The sequence below is a fragment of the Anser cygnoides genome, chromosome 3, assembly GCF_040182565.1.
Source record: "Anser cygnoides isolate HZ-2024a breed goose chromosome 3, Taihu_goose_T2T_genome, whole genome shotgun sequence".
NCBI lineage: Eukaryota > Metazoa > Chordata > Aves > Anseriformes > Anatidae > Anser > Anser cygnoides.
Genome location: NC_089875.1, coordinates 15,203,050 through 15,224,369, shown reverse-complemented (window position 1 = coordinate 15,224,369; position 21,320 = coordinate 15,203,050). Strand labels below are relative to the sequence as shown.

Below are 21,320 nucleotides of genomic sequence, written 5' to 3'. Positions count from 1 at the left end.
CTAAAACTGTCTGACATAAATGTCAACACATGCACGATGCCGTATGCAGAGCAGCTGCTGACGCGCTTTGATGACCACTATCAAGTATCTAAAGGAATTACTGTGTTAGAAAGAGTAGATATTTCAGGGTAGAAACCTGACTTCTGAGTTTCCAAAGGAGACGTGGATGAGTTACGTTGGGAGGTGTTTTTTGGCTGTTGCTTTTGCTCTGTGTCACCCTCATTGTCACACACATGGCTATGGACTAGGGAATGCAACAAACACCAACAGGCACTCAGCTAGCATCATTTGTTTAATAAAGTCTTTTCTGTTTTTAAAAAAGTTTACAAGACAGATGTGTTTCACATGATAAACAACTAGTGGCTGATCTTTCCTTTTAATAACTTAATCCATGCAGAAAGACTAGACTGCCTAACTTGGTGTTACATAGCAGTTGAACAATATACCAAAATACACACAGACCTACAGGCTGCCATGGAAACAGGTAGCACATGACATCAGAGAGTGAGAATCAAAGTACAAGCTTGCTTGGATAACTTTCAGAATTCAAGTGTAAGTTTAAGGAAAAACCCTGATTTATTTTTGAAATGGAGCTTTATGTACTGATAGTGAATGTTCTGCTACAATCTGCCTACAGTCATCCTTTATTCAGCAGTCATGTGAAAACACATACACAAAAATGTTACAAGTCCTTTTTACTACTGATACTACACATTAACAACTGGATCTGAAAGCATTGCTTTGGTTGTTTCGATACAGAATGATATAGGTTTCTATTGTCTTAGTTCTGTTTCTCCATTTCCCATTCCTATCCGAAGTCCTCGAAGAGTGGTGCTGAGGTGAATGTCTGTTAGGTCTCTCCTCAAGAATCCAGTGTAGCTTTTATATGAGAAACTCTGGAAGGCAAACAAACAGAAACATTACTGTAGGTAGAGTAGAAAAGTACAGGATTCCTTCAACTCACACAGACAGAAGTACCTTGACTTACTGTCACGGCATGAAATTTAATGCTAGGTTGCACCATTTTAGAAATGTTCAGCAACCTAGATTTTCAAACGCTATTGGAAGGGTCAGGCTGATTAAAGCACTCATAAGGCATGCAAACTCCTGCCCTCTAAAATGTTCTCATATCAACACATAACCCAGAAACAGCGGGGGAAAGCTTGTGTTCCTGTGGCATGGCAGTAAGGCCAACAGTTGTTGAAAAATGGTACGTTCTCACTTTAGTTTCTAAAAAAACATTCTCCTTCCCAATGTGCCTACTCATCACCAGTATTAAAACAAGAGCATACACTGAGTGTAAAAACAAGAGGACACACTGAGGGGAGGGGAACTGTAACTTCCAGTTCTGGTCTGTCTCCAACTTCCAAAATGTTTTCCACTTCCATTTCTGGGGATTTTGAGTTATTTGGGTATTACAAATGGTGGGGGCTGTTCCAGAGTGACCTGCCTGTTAGGGAAAGGCAGGGAGAGAAACATGACCACGTATCTCAGCTCTGAAGAGCACAAAGCAGGATTCTCGGTTAAGTCACTGCTGTGCTCTAAGACCGACATTTTAGAACTCCAGTCTCAGCCTGGAAACGGTCCTGGCCGGGCCAAATTCAAGACACACACCACCAGCCAATCGCACAGCTAGGGAGAGGTTTTCACCCACTTCTACATTCTGGCATTCTGCTCTGCCAACTGCAGATCAAAAAGGAGGCTACCCACCAGCAAGATTATCAGAATTTCACCTTTCAACACTTTAAATGCAACTCTGTGCAGACTCCAGGTACTGCTTCAGCGAAGTACCCAGGGTTAGAGACTGCCAAGCAGGAGGACACAACTATACAGGAGTGTAAAAGCCATACCTGAGGCCTGCTTTGGAGGAGCTAAGGCTCTCTTTCCGAAGACACGTCTCCTTCTGCTCCACTGCTTGCGCTGGGGTCGTCCTTGTTACGGGGGGCATTTCTTTCTCTACTTGATTCAGAGGGTACCTTGGTTCTGGTCTTCTCTTTTCTTTGCTGTTGCTTTTCAAGTTTTGTCAGCTATTTACAAAGCAAGGAGAGTGAGAAAAGACTTTATGGAATAAAGTCATTTCAGAAGACAGTATTTCTAAAAACTTGTAAATGTGAGCATTTGTAGCAACCTGGTAACTCAGATTCATAATAGCTATACGCATATCATTAAGAAACAAAAGAAAGAAAAAAGAAAATGTTTAGATTTTCGGGTATTTGGAAAAGACAGTGAATGCTCATACACTAACATGATCACAACCCTGAGTGTAAATGAGAACTGTACATATTCAAAGGACTATCCTCTGCTTTTCCTCTGAGTTCCTTTTCTGCTCAACGCAATCTGCCAACATAGAAAAGAATAAAACACAAGGACCAAAAGGGGTGGCTGGATTCCACCAACCTCCTGTTCTGCTTTGGGTCTTAAGCAGCAGTGTCGTAGTCTGCAGGTTTCTAACAAGTTCAGGCAACCATTCATCAAATACATTTATTTCTACCAGGAAAAAAAAAAAAAAAGAGATGAACTGTAGCATCACATAGGATATAGAATAACCATTTCAAATCAGCTTGGACGAAACCTTCAGCTAACACCACCTTGCCACCTCTCCACAGAGGTATTTTCAATGCTCCTAGAAAAGTCAAACTAAGCTGCACTTAGCTGTCACTGTTACATCTCTTTCCCATTTTTCAGAGAAGCAGGTTGCAGTAAGTTTTGGGGACGCTACAAACTGATAGTTACTTAAATCACTATGGACGCTGCGTGCAGTCCTTCAGCTTGGTTAATTTCCATAATCTTCTGATTTTCTCAAGTGCTTCCATGATGATTCCCCCAGGATAAAGCATGCTAGTCACAAGTTACCATTTCATGGCTAGCAGATCTTTTCTGAGGTGAAATCTTCATAGAATCAAGTAAGTTAGATTAAGTGTGCTGATTTTGAATTAGACAGGCTTGTGGAAGATGCATGTGAAGATGTAAATCTGCAAGCCACTAAGAGCTTTGAGGGCAGAATGCAGAGCCTCGGGAGGATGCACAGCATCCCCTTGTGCCTCATGGCACATACACACCATCCTTACATACCTGCACACATGGGCTTCTAGGCTGACACAGAATATCCTTTGATTTTTTTTTCACAACTAAAATTAGTTTACTTTCACTGTGTGAAATGACAGAGTACAATGCATCTGTTTAGCATGATCCAGTCCTTGTCACATGCAGATATGTAACAAGCACCCAGGGCACGATACAGGCAATATTCTAACTCAAGTGTCTGATAGATGTACACTACTATTCTGCCAACAAGCCTACACAAACAGCACGTGAATGTTAAAAGTGACTGAGAAAGTGAGTGCATCTGCAAGAAGGGAAACAAATGTTTGAGAGCTCTTACTATTAAAGGTGCTAAGCATTGATTAACGGTACTTGGATGATGTCTATGCAGTTGTTTTTTATTTATACAAATGGCACTGGGCTCATTCTGCTGCTGAAACCAGGTTTGGGGTTACAGCGACCTTCACAGACAAAAATGTATTGAAGTGGGAAGGCATGTTATATTAGCTGCAGGCTGCAGAAAGCACAGCTCCTACGTTTCAAAATATTGATTTGTACACCTTTATAAATATCTACATCATTCATCACTGATGTGTGTACATCATTCCTCCCTAGCCTTCAACCTAACAGTCAATTATTACAGAGTACCCCCAACACAAAGCCAAAACAGTCAAACCTGTTGCAACAAATCTGTAACCTAAACAGCTGCTGCAGCTGGTACCCCCTTCTGTTACTGTGGCATCTTGGCTCTTAGCGGTGACCCTTTCTCAGCAATAATGGTGCAGAAAAAGTGTCTGCGTAGCACGTAGTTCCGTAACGTAACTCCATGAAACAGGAAATCCACTCCTCTCTAACTAGTGTTCTCTTTCTTATTACTCAAAAGGAGAAAAAAAAAAGCCTAAATCACATAGACACAATAGTTTAAATTGAATTACCTTTTCCTCTGAGGAGGCTGTGAGCTAACCCAATGAAGCCAACCCCAGATTTTCCAAACATGGGAAATAGTGGTGTGTTCATACTGTGAACCTTGCGGTATGGAATACAGAATCCATGTACATAATATATATTTGTTCATATATAATTTACACAGAGGCAGAAACGACTCGATATATACTAGCATGCCATATTAGCATTTCAAACATGCTTATACTGGCCAGTTTCCAAGATGGTCTTGAGGGCAAATAGCATGCTAAGACTTCTGAAGTATACATAGTTATATATCGTGTTTTTATATTTATGTACATTTAGTCTTAAGTACAAAGGGATCATATTCTCTTTTGAAATCTCTGTAGTATTCATATTCTAAAGTAAAAAGTAAGCAACAATTTCTAAAGTTATGATATACATTTATCATGAAGGACCTCATAAATTACCACCGGTTCTGCAGCTAATTAGTTTGAGAATGGTGTAGTGGAGAAGCACCGATGGCAAACAGAATAGCCAATAACCAGAGAGAAATCCAGATCGATCTTCACACATAGATCTGTAGCCTGCCCAAGACCGTACGCATGACAACCCAACTAAACATCTTCCTCACAGGGCAGCACCTTTAATAGATGAAGAAAAAGCACCACGAACAACCTTGAATATTAAGAACAACGCCCACGTTGGCATGATCTGACAGTAGTACTCACCCAGCTCCAAGAAAAACGACAAGTTCGTTTACACGAAGGGAGAAGATAATTTTAATCCATGTCTTATTATAAACAAAATTTAATAATTTATTTTAAATTATAACAAAATAAAGTTTGTAAATGAACTGCTTCATCCATCTAATACTCAAGTAACGCTGAAATAAATAAAGATTTGTGTGTACCTATGGCCATACACACACACACATGCATGCTCTTCAGTCTGTGCATGTACCGTGATCAGTCTATGAACCAAAGTTTGGGCACAGAGATAAAATATGTATTTCTTTGTACCCACAAAATACACACTCATCTTCATTATGCAGGCAATAAAAGAATTACACATCTCTGAAGTTTTTCATGTCCTCGCTTATAAAGCGCTTGATTGATTGAAAAGGATATTACAGAAGCATGCTCTGCCAAAAAAGACCTGCCTGCAAGCTGAAAAAAATTCATGACAGCTCATTTTTCAGTATTACAGTAAATAACACTTCAGACACACAATTCCATCTCAAAGAAACATATCATTAACGCTTTTCATGTAAGTACAGAGTGTGTTGACAGTCATTATCTCATCTGTAGACCTATCATGAGCTGTTTGTGTCTACTGCACCATGATGATTGCTAGCTAGCTGCGGAGATGGTGCACCTGTATGGAAAGCACCTAACTCCACTCTACGTCTAAAACCCTAAATTCATGCTTAGACCTCTTGGAAGGCTCCTCAGCATTCAAAGCGTGGTCCTTTTACAGCAGATGCAGCACTGTCTTGTTGCAAAAGCACTGTGTCTGCTTACGATGAAAAGCTGCGTGGTCAGCAGCGTGAGAAGGCTGCGCAGTAGCGTCGTGGAGGCTGAGGAGGAGGCAGACAGCTGGAGCCAAGCGCAGTCTGCAGGGGACCCTCAGCCAACAAGCCAAACCCTGTTGGCCCCACCAGCACACAAAGAAGGGAGGGAGGCCAGTAACGCCGAAGAATGGAAGCTTAAAACGGCAAGGACCAGCAGGAGGAAGAGACTTTCCCCAAGCCTGAGGTGCCCTGGCAGAACTGCTTCGCTGCTCTGCACGCTGACGATGAAGGACAGGTCACACCAGAGGAGATGCTGGGGCCGACTAAGCCAGCCCGATCTGGTACCTGAATAACTACCAGTGTGACGGGTGACAGCAGTGGGTGACCCTCTTCTGAGAGGTACAGGGGGCACCCACTTGCTGACCCGACACTCTGGAGAGGTGTGCTGCTTTGTGGGGCTCTTACCAAGGATATCACCAAGAAACTACAAAGCCTCATACAACTCACTGGCTATTATCTGCCACTGCTGTTTCACGTGTGCACCAGGAGCGGTCTGAGGAGCATCAAGGACTACAGAGCCCTGGGAGCAGCAGAACGGGACTCGGGTTCAGGCAATTTTCTCTTCCATCGCTCGTGTCAAAGGGAAGGGGACTGAAAGGGTCAGTCAGATCTGGCAAACTGACAAATGGCTACGGGGCTGGTGCCATTCCTACCCAGGCCATGGGACTCGCTTTGTGAAACCTGCTCTTCTGGGGTCAGATGGGGTCCGTCTGTCTGAGGAGGGAAAACGCATCTTTAGTTACAGGCAAAGAGGGCTTTAAACTACAGCTGCTGGGCACAGGGAACGCTGGTCAGCATCAGCAGTGGCTGCCTGGAGACAGGAAAAGGAGCAGAGGTCAGCGGGAGAGCACCTGAAGAGCGGCACAAAGGAATGACAGCCAGTGATCAGCTTCCTTAGGGGCCCAACTTCACAAATATGAAAGGGGAGCTGGAATTTTAGCCCCGTCTCAGGGCTATGATACCACAGGCCTCAGTGAGATGGGGCCTGGAGTGCTGAGATGGGTGGCTACAGGCTATTCAGGAGAGACAGGCAGGGAAGGAAAGGAGGGGACGTAGGCCTCTATGTTAGGAAACATCTTGATGGCATGGAGCTTAGTTATGGTGTTGAAAGGGTTGAGTGTCTTTCGGTAAGGCCAAGAAGGGAGATAATGTGGTACGAGCATATTATAGACCACCTAATCAGGATGAAGAAGCAGACAAAATATTCTATAATAATTTAATTCTACAGTAATTCAATGATAAATTATTGAAAGTCGCTTGGTGAGTGCTTCTGCCAGCTCCTTCAGTTGCATCACGGAAGGTTTAGATTGGATATCAGGAAGAATTTCTTCAGGGAAATTGGGGAGGCGTTGGAATAGGCTGCCCAAGGAGGTAGTGGAGTCACCGTCCCTGGGGATATTTAAGAGACGTGTGGATGTGGCACTTAGGGACATGGTTTAGCACTGCACTGGGTAGTGTTCGGTTGATGGTTGGACTTTATGATCAAAAGTGTCTCTTCTAACCTATGTAATTCTATGATCCTGGGTGTAGTGCAGTTACATCTCCACAAGCACTGAAATGTTCACATTTATAACACAAGATCAGACATCCTCTGTGTTGATCTATGACAAGTAAACATACCACAGACAAAAATATGGGCACAGGATTAGAATGGGAAACCCTCGAATCCTTAAGATAGCCTTAAGTACAGACAAACCAGGAGTAACGAAGCCTGAAAAATCACACACAAAATAATTTCAGATGTAAACCTGAAAATGCTGATCATTTTCTCTGAAGCCACAGTACCCTGGCATGGCTCCATGTTATGACTTTGGCAAGAATCACAGCCCACAAACAGATAGGTTGTTCAGAAACTGCTAGTCCCTTGCCAGCAGTCAAAATCTGTGCTCCGCTTCCTAGGGGAATCAGTATCTGGTCTGACCCTACTGCTGAATTTCTGAAGCATGGAAGAAGTCAGAAAGATCTTGAAATATCTCAAGTGTCTAAGACCATCTTCCTTGTGACAATATACAAAAATACAAGTCTTCAGTCCACAGAAACTAACTTTTCTTATCTGCCATTGCAATACAGATATCCTGCACTGCTGAGACACTGCTGATAAGCAAGACATTTTGAAGCATGTGGACATTGCTTCGTTCCCAACGGACTGTCCGAAATACAGAGTAACAGTTTTTGAAAAAGGTCAAAATTTACATTTGGTTTGACAGCTTCTTTGGCAAATTCTAGCTTGATGCAATTTAATAGTACATCAGAGACATGGAAAAAAAAAAGTGAAAATTGAGTAATTATAGTGGAAAGCAAGGCTGCTCTTTGAAACGTTTCACTATTCAGAAATGTCTGCCATTCCATCAGCTGTAATACTATGATACATTACTTTTGAAACCAATTTGCTGTAGTATGAACATGCAAACTAGCACGAGATGTCCCCCACTTGAAAATGCTAATAATTCTCTGGGTTGTTTGTTTTGCTCAAGTTAATTTCCCACATCCTACAACTCCTCTTTGTCAGTCTTCCTTGAACAAACAAATACATCCAGTGTTCCTGATTTTCTGTGATCAATGTGTACACAGAGATTGATTTCTGCTCTCAAGACAGCTTTTCCTTTTGATAAAACCATCAATAACACCAGGAAAAAGTGAACGACACCACTGGCAGAATTGTTTTGTTAGCAGTCTGCCAGAAAATCAGTGGCAGTACTCATGTTTCTGGAACCACAAGATCTGCAGATGTACATTTTAAATTTCAGTAGTTGTGTCCAAGCTGCTATGATTTCAAATCTCAAAAAAAAAAAAAAAAAAGAAGAGAGAGGAGAGGAGGGGAGGGATCACAACAACTTTAAGGACAGGCTACATTTCCAAAAGAGACAAATCTTTCAAACTATCATAGGGTCATCACAAATAAAGCAGTTCAGTACGAATGTCACTAAGCAATGATAGCACTGAGATAAAATGCAGGGGTTTACTGCAAAAACAAAGCCACTGAAAGGCTGTGGCACAAGGACTGTCTCACAACCTGCTAAGAAAGCAGCAGATCATCTAATATTTTCCTTTTCCTTTCCACACAACTGTACCTTATTCTTATGATCAAAGTATTATTAGGTTTTTTTCTTAAGAAGAGGACAGGATCCTTTAGGCCAATGAGCAGCTCACGCATGAATTGCATACTTCATTTTGTTCCTAAAAGAAATGTAAGCAGCATACAATCAAGTTACATTATCTGTAACTTCAGCCTGAGGCAAGAAAAGTGGTACCTGCCCTTCACCAGTTACCCTGGTCTAACTGTCCTCCCAGGGTCTTGGAAAAATTCCCTAGCAGAGCAGTTTATCCCTGAGTGGGGATAACCCTACTTGTTTTCCTCCCCATTCTTTATCACCAGTGATATCAATAACAAGCTGAGCTCTCTTTCGTTCATTTTTCTCACCAAAACTTTCAGTATAAGAAAATGAACTCTCAGGTTTCAGGTTTATTTCTTGAAAGTAAGCTCAGCATAACTGGAAGAAGGCAAACATTAAACAAGCAGCACAACATCTAGGAAAAATGTCAGCTAATAGAGTCAAGGAGAGGACTGCACTTTATGTCTCATATGGTGCATACATCAACGTGGGAAGGAAGAAAAACTAGATTACAAAAAAAAAAATCAGAGAAAATTCATTCCTTCTGCAGATGGAGGCCCTCACCATACAGTCATTTGCAATAGTTTAATATCACAAAATATTTGACACCAGCTGCATAAGTACAATGGTACTGATCACATAATTCTAAAACAATCTCCACCCTTCCCCAAAATGAAAATACAAGCTGAAGCAATACCCTCTTTGGGGAACCAAAACACCTTCACACTTTGCGGTTTGTTTTTTTCACTTGTGTCCATGTCACTTCCCCTAAAACTTCTTCCCGCTTTTTTTCCATCTGGCTGCTTCTACTAGCTACAAGATCCTTTGAAACAAGACAAATTACATTTTTAGCTTTCCCCAAAATAGGATATAAACATACAAAGCACTCTGGGCATTGCTAACCTAAACTCAGCAATGATCACAACAAACTTAACTGAGACAGCACAGACATCATTTGTCTTGGTGCCTACCTCTGCAATTATCCAAATGGATGCATGTAAATTCAAAAAGGGATTACCCAAAAATTGCTTCACAGGTTAAGGCTGGAAACTGCAGTGCCTGTGATTTGTACTAGATCATTATGAAAAATCCTTTTGTTTCCTGCATCGTAACTGCAATACCCGATCTTGCTACCTTCACTGCAAGACTGAAAAGAAATACTTGATCTACCCTGACTCTCTGAGACGATGTAGGAACTGTAGAACAGTTCGAACGGGAGATCAAAGCACGCCATTGCTCTGCCATCCACATTTCTACAAGTTATATTTCCTGAGCAAATCAGCAGCAGCTCCATCCCTCCACACGGGTATGTGAGTGCTTACATCTCCTAGCCCTTCATCCAAGGACAGCACTGCTGCTGCTGCTAATTATGTATGGTCTGGGCTGTGAACTCTGTGCTACAGCTGTGAGAGTACAGCCAGCCAGAGAAGAGGTGTATGTAGTTCTTTCAGGGGGTAAAACATCACAAAAGGATGCAGAACAGAATTAGAAGGTAAAAAAAACACCTCCAAAACAATATACCCTAGTTATTTAAAGCAACAAAAATAAGCAGCTGCATGCTGTTTACAGCTTGTTAGCTTATACAATTGTAATTCCAATGCTTTCTCTTCTCAAATGTTTTAGCCATACATGCCACATCAGTAGGACTGGTCCACCTGCTGCTAATCATGTACGGTCTCATCACCAGCCTGAAGAACTGAACGATTTTACTGCAACTGATCCTTTGCTCAGCACTGCAGTATAGATCGCTGATAAAGACCTTCTGTCATTTAAACAGAAAGACTAAACTGAATCTCAAAAATTCAGATTACAAGTAGGCAAATGTGGAATAATTCCAGAGCAGAATCAGATGGGTTTTGCTACCTTGGTACATTTGGTATCTTCATACACACAAATAAACAACAGCAAACAGGATGAAAAACATCTGTGACCACGGGAAACAAGATAATTGGGATGGATTTAGACTGCAGAAGAGTTACAAAGATTTAGCCTAAGATTCAAGCTGTAAAGCCCTGGAAAAGATTGCCCCAGGGAGCACTAGCATCTCCATCCCTGGAGGTTTTTCAGAATCCAATAGGCAAACCCCTGACAGAAATGCTCTTGCTCTGGCTGGCCTGGCTGTTGTGCAGGGTGACAGAACTACTTACCTCCAGCTAACAATAGCATACACATACTGGCAAAACTTGTTCCTTGCCCAAACACTGAAGGAGTTGGACCAGGTGACCTACACAGGTCCCTTCCAACCTCGACCGCTCTGTAATTCTGTAATTAGGGAAACTGTATATGAGAAGCTTTATAATCAGAAATAGCAAATAAGCTGTTACGTTAGCACTAGGATAAACTTGCTTCTATTCTATCTGATGTTCTCCACTCAATGCCTACTTTCATCTTTAAGATAGCTCAAGATAAAGTATTTGTCAGTATAGCACTGCTTTCATCAGTTACTGCTATAAATACCTTTAACTACGAAAATCATTAATAGGTTTGAGATATGCAAAGGGAGTTTATCTAGAAGATAATACTTCAGCTTTTAGCTAGCCTGTCTGTGCAACATGACGCTCAAAGACACAGTGAGCAAGCAAAGGAAGTGCTTTAAATCACCATAGTGATTCTTCTTGTGTACCCTCTCTCCTCTGGTGCCTGTGAGTTGGGTTGTTTTTGTTGTTTAATTTCTTGATGTAGGCATTTTTTTTCAGTTGACAACCTCTTTCAATAGGAATTCATAATTTTAAGGAGAAACTACTGTATAAGAGACGATGCTTTAGACTGTCCCTCGTTCTTTTCCCATTAGGCTCCAAATGCCTTTAGTATGTGGTGGGTTTTTTTGAGCTATGCAGAATTCCCAGGGGATGCATAATTCCCTGTATTTTCCAACCTCTGTTAGAACAAAAGAGGGAAAAACAGAACAGTGTGCATGAACATGCAAAAAAAGAAAGAGCTCTGCTGCCACAGAGTGCCCTACATGCCAGTATTCCCAAGTACACATAAAGGCAGATGTATGTATTCACAGAGGAGGCACAGCCCCATGCATCCACCCTTTCCAGGCAGACCCCCTGGCTCGTTTACCTGTTTAGGGTCGACAGTGGCAGCCGGGGACTCCAGCTCTATTGTTACAGGACCGTCGTTCTGGATGTGTACCTGCATGTAGGCGCCAAACTTGCCGTCTGAAAAGGGAAGAGACAGAAGTGCTGAAAGGATAACACGTACCAAAATCTTTCCCAAACGTGCTACTTAAATAAATGATAAATAAATACAGGACAGCTAATTAATGAACTGCAGAAAGTTACTAAGAAAAACGTCTACATGCACTCAGCCTTGTGCTCTGATATTCAGAGACAACAAATACACAGCAAAGTACAGAGATGTCCACAAAACAGAACAAGTCCACAGATAATCACGGTGCTCACACTTCAGGTGAGGCAGGACACTTCTCATTGGCAGGAGACAAAATTGTAAAGGATGTAACAGTTAAGTCTAGGGATCCAGTCCAGCTAAAAGGCTGAAGTTTTGAAGAAATCTTATATATGGGCAAAAGGTTTAAAAAAAAAAAAAAAAAGCATATTCTGAAGCGCTAGTTTGGGGCATTGGTTTGCAGGGCAATCCCAATCTGATACAGTAATTCCTATGCTCCTGTTTGCAACCTAGGCCATTCTTTGTAGGAGTTTGGTAAATAGCTTTTGAAAGAATTTTTTTTGCATTTTTTTTTGAAAAAATACTTTTCAAAGAGCTCTCTGTAACCATATCCTCCCTCTCCTGTACTTTACTCATGAAAAAGGCCAGCCTTTCACACTTTCCATGCATGTTTGGACCTAAAACAAGCAAGCAAAACCTTCCCCGGCACCTTTCTTCAAGGCTGAGAAAGTGGTAGATAAGCCATCAAGTTTATCAGTACCCTCACAGCACTCCCAGGTCACGAGCACTTTCTACCTGAATTGTCCCTGCATCAGAACTGCATCCGAGGGACATCTTTTTAACAGCTCTCTCCTGTTCTCCTCATACCTAAACTTCCAGTCTTTTGACCCAAGGAGAATTCACCTCAGGTCAAGGTGAATCACTGCTCAGAGAGTTTAGGATTAAGAGCTAATGGAAACAGTACCTAAAAACAGAAAATGCTGCCCTCCTCTATTGCCCCCTCTCTTCCAGATCTTCCTCTCTGTGCCTTGCAGCCACCACAGTATGAAAGGCAGAGCAGGCTTCAGTCGCGGCAATCTCATTCTCTTAAACAATTTAAAAAGCCAACCATGGGGGAATTTCTTCACATACTCCAAAATCCCTCTATTGCACTTATTCCAAAATGTCTTGCGGGCCACCACTCACCCCCATCTTCAAGCTATTGAGCATATTGCAAAGCTGATGTTCCTAGGAGCAGCTGCCACCCCTCCTTACCACAAATTGATGTGTCCTGTAGTTTCAGGAACTACAGACCCTGTGCAGCGTGTGCTTTCCTTGTAGGATGCTTCTGGGTTTTTGTGCTGGCAGCTTCTTTGTACAACAAAACTAAAGGGTTCTAGTGGTGCACCAGTTATCATCACTCTTTTCAAGAAGTGGCCTCACTGTAATACAGTTCTTATTCTCTGCAGCTTGGGGGTCTGGTCTTGCCTGGAAGAACAAGAGAAAGCTAAAAAACTAATTTCACTTCTTACATCAATACCCAATTATTCATTAAAAAGAGATACTTCTACAGCAGTATCTCCCCCAGTGCTGGCTGCCGGTGAAAAAAACTTGCTCCTGCCTTTTTTCTCTTGTCCTAACGTCAGCAGTAGTTTCAGTATAAGGCACTTCACACAGGCTTTCTGAGAGGGCATTTTTCATTTTTGTGTTTTGGTTTCCTGAAAGTGGAGACACAAGCCTGACTCCCCTTAGAACAGGCCAACACGTGTGGTAATGCTCCAGTTTGCGTTCACCTCAGAGCACACCGGAGGAACACAGCACCTCTGTGGTACTTGGGCAGAAGGACTGCAAAGGAGCTGAGCTGATTGTTCTGCCCTTTAATGCAATTTCTGAAACTCAGAGAGAGACAAATCCCTCTCCTGCACAGGACTGCAAAGAAACTGAGGATTTGATCTCTTCCATCTCTGTGTCCCAAGGCAAAATGAAGCCTCTCCGGACTGATTTCATATTTCAGTCAGAAAGAAAGGAGCTGAAAGAACCCTCCCTCCTACCACGTCACTTGTTATCCTGGCAACTTTGGGTAAATCTATCACACACATGGTCCTGTAATGACCATGGGAAACACTAGCAACTTACCCCTGAATACTATTTCTTTTCCTGCTTTTTATACCACAACGCTCTTCAAAGTAGTAAGCAATTTTTAAGATTTCTTAACTGATCGAGTCACCTCCTTGCAACCTCCTCTGCAATGAAATAGGATCCTACAAGTGACAAGTTTATTCTGCTGGCCACCCATCTCTTCAAATTCCTTTGCCCTTAGACTCTGGCACACATGCCTTCTTCAGAGGCAAAGAGGATTTTTATCATCTGAGCTGAGAAAGACAAGACAAATCTACGATGTAAAGACTTGAAAATGAAATATTTTTTGGACATATCTCAAGCCTCATGACCTAGAAATTTCACACTGATTTTATTCAGAAGTTACTTCTACGCCTGTCTATTTGGAAAGTTATTCCTAATTAACCCCATGTGAGTAACCCTGCTCCAGATAAGCGCACTTTATTCCAAAGTGACAACGCTCACAAAGGGAATTAATCTGACAGAATAATTCTGCTTTCATCCTGCACCAAACCTCAATCTGAACTAAACTCCTTGTTGTGGAAAAGTCCTCCCACATTGACTCAGATATTGCTATTAAGGCAGTGAGATGTTTCGCGCTCTTTGCCATGCTAATTCTCACTGCCTCAGAAGATTAATCCACATTCAGGACAGAGAGCGAAGGCCTGACCCGCAAGGAGAAGCCTTGTGTAGGCCTAGTTTTCGGATACTAGCTTGTGCAGAGTCCTCAGACCTGCACTCACCAGCTCTGTTCCTCTGAGTGAAGTTGAGGTATTTCAGAATTAATTTCACAACAAGAAGTGCCGAAACAAGAGTAGCGCTGATTTCTGATGCACCCCTTCTCTCCTCCCCAGACCTGTGGGTCCATTTGCAGTTTTAAAGCATCTGTGTGAAACAAGAACCACAGCTCCAAGCCTTCTCCAAGATACTGTCTGTCAAACGTCCCCCTGCTTGGGGTGTGAAAGAATAGTCTGCACTTCTCTTTGGGGGCCGCTGGTCACTCTGAGCTCCCAGCTGGCCAGTTCCAGGTAAACCACAGGCTAGATGGAGGAGTCGCCTGCCCCAGCACACGTAGTACCTGAACTTCTGACAGCCAGATCAGCCTACTGAAACAACAACACTGGAAATAGAAAACACAAGGCTCTTAAGCAAAGCGGCAATACATTTATGAGCCTTTGACTCAGGTACACAAATACCCTTTCAAATAATGAAATGATTCTTCTAAAAGGCATTAAGCGTATTTGCAAGATCAAAGGGAAAGCCACCTACACCAATCCAGAGAATCAAACTAATCTCCCAGTGACTACAACTGCACGTGTGTGGAAGTGTATGTGTAGGGGAAATATCTGAGGTCACATTTTGAAGATAGCAGGCAGAGCCTCACGTTGATAAACTAAGCCTATTTTAATAGCCTGCCAGCTCGTGCATCAGCGCTCCTTCCCAGGGCGCCCCCATTACCCTTTGTAACCTAGTGGCACACAGGACAGACCCCAGGCTCTGGTTTTCTCATGACTTTTTCAGGGCAGAATTCAGTACATTTGCACGTCACACTAAATCACAGCCCAGGCATCACAATTTCAAAAATGTATATTTACTCCCAAGCAGTCCTGCTCGCATACAACCAGCTAGTGTGCAAAGGCTCTGTCTTTTAACTCACCTCAGCTCAGGGAAATTGTAAACTCTGCTGCTGCAACCGCATGGCTTAGCCTGCTATCCCTGAAACTGTCAAGCTACAGAAACCTTGCACCCACAAACAGATAAATAAATAAATAGCAAACAAACAAAAAACACTAGCAAAGCAACTGGCACAACAGAAACTTCCATCATAAGACGCTAACAGGCTTGAATGCAGCCCAGTGCAGGCTGGAACAACCTAGAAATAAAGCAAAATGATAAATTAACAGGTGGTTCCAGTGCTGAAAGCAGTTTCAAATGTCTGTGTTATCTGACACAATAGCAGAGGCGACCACTCTGGTGCTTCCAAATCTATGTTTTCAGCATGAAAACAAAGAACAGAAGTGAAAGCTGGCTTTGAAGAAAACATTGGCAATCAAGGGCCAAAATATGGGCACTCAACAGCAGTGGCTATTCTTTTCAAGTGTACAGCTTACTGAAAAGAGAAGGTTAAAAAGTTGCTGTCAAAATACAAAAAATGCTTGAGAGTATCTCAGAAACAGAGCATTTTCCAAATACCAAGGATAAAGATGTAGATACGTAGAGATACATCAATTTTTATGGACCTTGTTTAAGTGAAAAAAGTAAGCCCACACCTGCTTTTACTTTACCCGGACAAAGGGGCCCAACTCAATCAAATCTTCCCAGAGCAAATTTTAGTCCCATTGACTTCCCAGGAAGTTCTGTTATCAGCTTCAGAGGCACAGGAACGGGTCCTAACTTAATCACAACTCAACAAAAGATAAAAATTCAAAAAGCACACGCTCTGAATTCATTAGACCAGAAGTTTCATGTTACAGACCAAAAGGAATGTATGGAAGGGGTATAAGAAGTGCACTCCTTATCACCAGCGAAGGTTGACTGGAAGAATATATCAAGCTATTGGGAAGTTGACATAAGACAAGCATTTTATGCACGTGTTTCACTGCGCCTCCTTGGAAAACACTTCACTGTAATGGTACCTTATCTTTCATCCACAGTCAACATTGAGATTAACCTCTAAACCTTCCCCCAGCTAGTGTTCTGCCTTTTTTCCCCTTTTTCCTCATAAGGAAAGTAAGGCTGACCATTATCACGATCTCAATTTTTCCACTTCTGTCTATGAATAACCTCCATTAAAAAAGTCCTTCTAGACTCTTATCTTCTGGACAACTATATCTAAAATTCAAGTCTAAATCTGCAAATGGTTGGAAAGCAAACAGAAAAGATTAAAGGTGGATAAAGCACAAATGCAAAGGGAAGCCAGGCATTTTCTGGTAACGAGAAAACTGTTTCATAAACGGCATGTAGATGAGAAAAGACAGTCTACATCAAATGCTGTTTTCAAGTAGCACATTACACCTCCCACTGTCATCATTATCACTTATTGGAACACAAAAATAAAGTGACGGATTGAGATACACTGTCCATCACACACTGGCAATGCCTTCCAGCCTGGCCAACCACCTACCCCTCAGAAGAAATGCTTGCAATGGGTGAGTCTCGCACAAGGACATCCAGCCTTTGAGCAAGCCTGACCCCAGAGCTAGTTCTCACGGCTGCAGCCTCTCCGAGTTATGCGGTCAGTCATTGCTCACTTGGTACATCTGACGACAACACAAGAACATCTAAACATCAAACTGTTCCAGAGGAACACCAAGAAATGGCTTGGCTAGAGGAAGGCTGGACTGATCACCCCATCAGGCTGCTTGTAAATGTACTGTAAAACCGCTCATCTATCGCCGCATGAAGACAGCTCCTTTGCAACATAGACACTCACAGAATAAGGTAACAATCACGGAAGAGCACGAAAACGAGGTCCACTGGTCGCCTCAAGGACCCTACCAACCTTTCACCCTTACCTTTAATAAGCTCTGGTTTGTAGGCTTTTCTTAGCTGCTCTAGGAAGTTGTTATAAAAACTCTCCGCCTGCTCTGTGGGCATTGCCATGTGGTAGTCGGGTTTGTTTCCTTTCAGGATGCACTGGAGAGTAAATTGGCTCACACACAACACTTCGTACTGTTTATCCATCACACTTTTGGACCAGTGTTTCCCACTTTCGTCTTCAAACACTCGCAAGTTTAAGATCTTTCGAACCCTAGAAGGAGAAAAAGATTTTTTAAATTTCTAAATCGTCCCATGCAGGATCAACGAGTACAAGTAATACACACCACACAGGAAGAGAGAAAAGGGATGGCAGATGCACATTCATTCTGCCTCCACATAACAGATCCCTTTGTCCTTTCCTTCCTAAACCACAGAAATATCCTCACATTAGGTAGACCCCACAACCAAGAAAGTCCTTACACACATGCATAATATTATCTGACCATTAATTAATATCTTCCATCTTTTTGTAGAGAACGAGATCAGGACAGAACAACTGCACATCACAGGGTGACATGAAGATGGTATAATAAGAAAGCTTATTCTTTACTATCTGATTTTACGAGTCACAACGTTATTTAACATGTATAGCTTTGGCAATTTATTCCTCCTACTGCACTGGGAAATCATACTCATTATGAAATGAGATCATCCTAAACTATGGTTGTTACCAAACATGATTCACATATACTCCTCCAGCTTTGTCTCCCACTAGCATGCATCCCAAACCAGATGCCGCAAGCCCTGCAAGGAAAGCACTTTTCCGTCAGGACCAAAAGGAAAGCAGGGAACAGTGCAGAAATAGAGGGGGCAGCTACGTGGTGACTGGGATTTGTCATTTAGATTTGTATTAGGGCTGCTGTTTCAATGTGGGTACCAGAAAAGACTGGCTTGAATACTCAGAGGACAAGGACAAAGGGACTTTCACAAATGAATCCTAAAAAGCAGCAGACAGACTTGCAACCCAATCAGTTGTTGGACTTCGATTACAAGAGTGCACGCGTGCTGCTCTCCAGTCTTTAGTTTCTTCTTTTAGCTTCTCCACACCTGCAGCATCTGCCAACAGTGAGCGCAGATGAGTGCAAAGCATTTCAATTGCAGCCATCAGCCAGACATTTTACCTCCACAAGAGGTGAGGCAGATAGCATAAAATAAAGCTGAAACTTTATTATGGGCTAGCTTCAGGCTTTGCCAGCTCTAAGGCACAGCCACAGGAAAATATCCTTGCCAATTTGTGCATGTCAAAGACAAACAGAAACAGCTTCTGAATGAAGCACAGTTAGAAGCTTTGAAAGCTGGCACATAGGTTTAAATTATCGTCACAGCTGTGTTTTAATGAAAAAGGTATTTGCTGTTTCATCTACAGGATTACTAAAGTTTCCTTTAATAGCACTTGAAGAGCCTGGTCACGCTGATTTCTTGTTATTTGTTCTTTTCAGATGCCGGCTTCCTGCCTTTTCTGCGTCAGCCATCCAAACTTCCTGGTGTTGAGAGCACGGTCGTTGGTGATCACCCACTTGCAATATTCAAAAGTATCTGTCATTCACCAAGGCAGGAATGAGAAAAAAACTATACAGCAAATGCCACACCCCGAAGAGACAAACAGTAAGACAAGACACTGGAGCATGTCTTGATTAAAGCGTCTTCAGCTTTGCTGCCATTTTCCATGAATTTCATAAGTGAGATCCTTACCGACCTTCAGTTTGCATCCTCACTTTCTACTTTCTCTTCCACATCTGCTAAGGGTTGCTTTCACCCTCAGTTACGTTCTCCTCTCTTCACTGTCTTCCCTCTTCTTGAATTATCTGGTTTTCTTTGTCTTTGTAAGAACTGAGATCAGCCCCAGAACAATAAAAAGCCTGAAGGAGACAGAAGAATTGCCTGGAGAACTCTCTCTCATGTGTTTGGTGGCTGAATTGCAGTATTTTGTGGCCATGGAAGGGATGGCAGAGCCAGGCCTCCAGGCTGCCAGAACTGATTCATATTTACAGAGAAGTAACTGATGAGATTTTCCAGTCTCTTGGAAGAAGAGAATTTGTCAAGCACAATCTAAGAGTTTGAGGTTTCTGATATATACCATACTTGAAGGACGGAGTCCTTTAAGGTGAAACTCTTAGAGTAAAAAGGTCAGACATTCAAATAAGGGAGATCAGAAAAACAGAAAATGTTGATTCTTCCTCTTCTTCACAAAGAAAAAAAAAACACATAGACAGAAATTGGAAAACTTATTTTCTCAATGGGACATAAAAAGAAAACTCCAACTAAAACAAAATGCATTCTAGGTAAAATCTCAAGAGGAACTAACACTGGCAAATCTGTGTTTCCCAACAGAAGGAGTGCCTCGTTTCCTTTAGTACAGCATAGGCAGTACTGATTCAAAGCCAGAAATGTACAAATAAAAGAGTACAAGGAAAAAGGAAATACATGACTTACATGTGCTCCAGTTCTCTTTGTGTATCTTCCAACGAGATGCCCAGCAGCACACAGAGGCCTCGTCCTATTGAACTTATTTGCTCACCACCCACTAGGGAAGAAGGAAAAAAAGAGAAAAAAGATTAAATGCATTGTCTCATTTTGTAACATAGGTAAGTATTAATTTCAGCTGTACAAGCACCACAGAAAACATAATTCTAAACCTTTCTTATCCATCTTAATTTTGCTAGAGAGTAAGGCATTGGAACGGGTTGCCCAGGGAAGTGGTGGCCACACCGTCCCTGGGGGTGTCCAAGGAAAGGCTGGATGTGGCGCTTAGGGACATGGTTTAGTGGGTGACAGTGGTGGTAGGGGGATGGTTGGACCAGATGATCTTGAAGGTCTTTTCCAACCTTAACGATTCTGTGATATATATGGATAATTCTTCACTGTGAGGGTGGTGAGGCACTGGAACAGTTTGCCAAGACAGGCTGTGGATGCTCCATCCCTGGAGGTGTTCAAGGCCAGGCTGGATGGGGCTTTGGGCAACCTGATCTAGTGGGCGGCATCCCTGTCTGCAGCAGGGGGGTTGGAACATGATGATCTTTAAGGTCCCTTCCAACCTGAGCCATTCTGTGATTCTAAGATATCAGAGAAGCCCTCTTTCAAAAGCCTTCTGAATACAGGGTCTCACCTGCGAGGGACCAGCCCACCGCACTTACTTCAGCATTGAGGAACTCCACACACAGACTACAAACGGGGCAGCAGCGCTAACGAGAGGCACCACAACTCCCCTCAACCTTTGCAAAAATCACCCAAGTGAGCTACACCAGCGAATTCACCCCATTTCCCCACCGCACCGCTGCCCAGACAGCCTGAAGGCTGAGCGAGCTGTGGAAGGGGACACGGGGAGGGGGGGAGGAGGAGGCGGGGGCGGGCGGAGCGTGGCGGAGCCACGCTCCGCCCGCCCCCGCCTCCTCCTCCCCCCCCTCCCCGTGTCCCGTTGTCGGTCCCGGTGTCGCCCACTGACCTGTGACACTGGCCTGTGCCACCCGCTGGACGATGGCCTTCATGGTGGCGCAGCGGAGGCCCGGCGCGGGGAGGCTGCGGCGGCGGCGGCGGAGCTGGGCAGGGGAGGCCCGGGGGGGGGCTGGCAGCGTCCCCTGGCGGGTCGGAGGTGCTGCGGCAGCCCTGGAGGGTCGCCGAGGGTGGTGCCGATAGGGAAGACCCTAAGGGAAGGCCTTCCAGCCCCCCCCCCCCCCCCCAGGTTTTAGGGTTTTAGGCGAGGAGGGGGTTGTTTGGCGGGGGAGCTGCAGGGAGGTACCAGAGCAGCCTTCTATAGGAATTCCCTCTGTAGGAATGCGGTGTCCGTAGGTGCCCAGGAAACTTCTTGAAGGAAACTTCTTGAAGGCTTCTTGAGGAGGTGGTAGGTGTAGGGACAGAGGAGACAGTAGCTAAAGTGTGTCTGTAAGTTGGGAGCAACGCGGTATAAAAGCCCCTGTAAAATT

The 21,320-nt window shown here is 43.2% G+C and overlaps 1 protein-coding gene across 2 annotated transcripts; it reads right to left on the bottom strand.

Annotated features, from left to right (window-relative positions):
- Positions 1-279: 279 nt before the first annotated feature.
- Positions 280-20,999, bottom strand: DTD1 (D-aminoacyl-tRNA deacylase 1). 2 transcript variants are annotated; one of them, XM_048078910.2, is made up of 6 exons: positions 20,843-20,999; positions 19,834-19,924; positions 17,376-17,611; positions 11,698-11,795; positions 1,851-2,027; positions 280-896 (listed from the first exon to the last, which is right to left on the bottom strand). In XM_048078910.2, exons 1-5 carry the CDS (start codon positions 20,883-20,885, stop codon positions 1,872-1,874), a joined length of 624 nt encoding a protein of 207 aa, XP_047934867.1. In that variant the 5' UTR covers positions 20,886-20,999; the 3' UTR covers positions 280-896; positions 1,851-1,871. The 2 variants fall into 2 exon arrangements, with proteins under 2 accessions (XP_047934867.1, XP_047934868.1); XM_048078911.2 differs by lacking the exon at positions 20,843-20,999 and adding an exon at positions 20,535-20,681.
- Between the last annotated feature and the right edge of the window lie 321 nt (positions 21,000-21,320).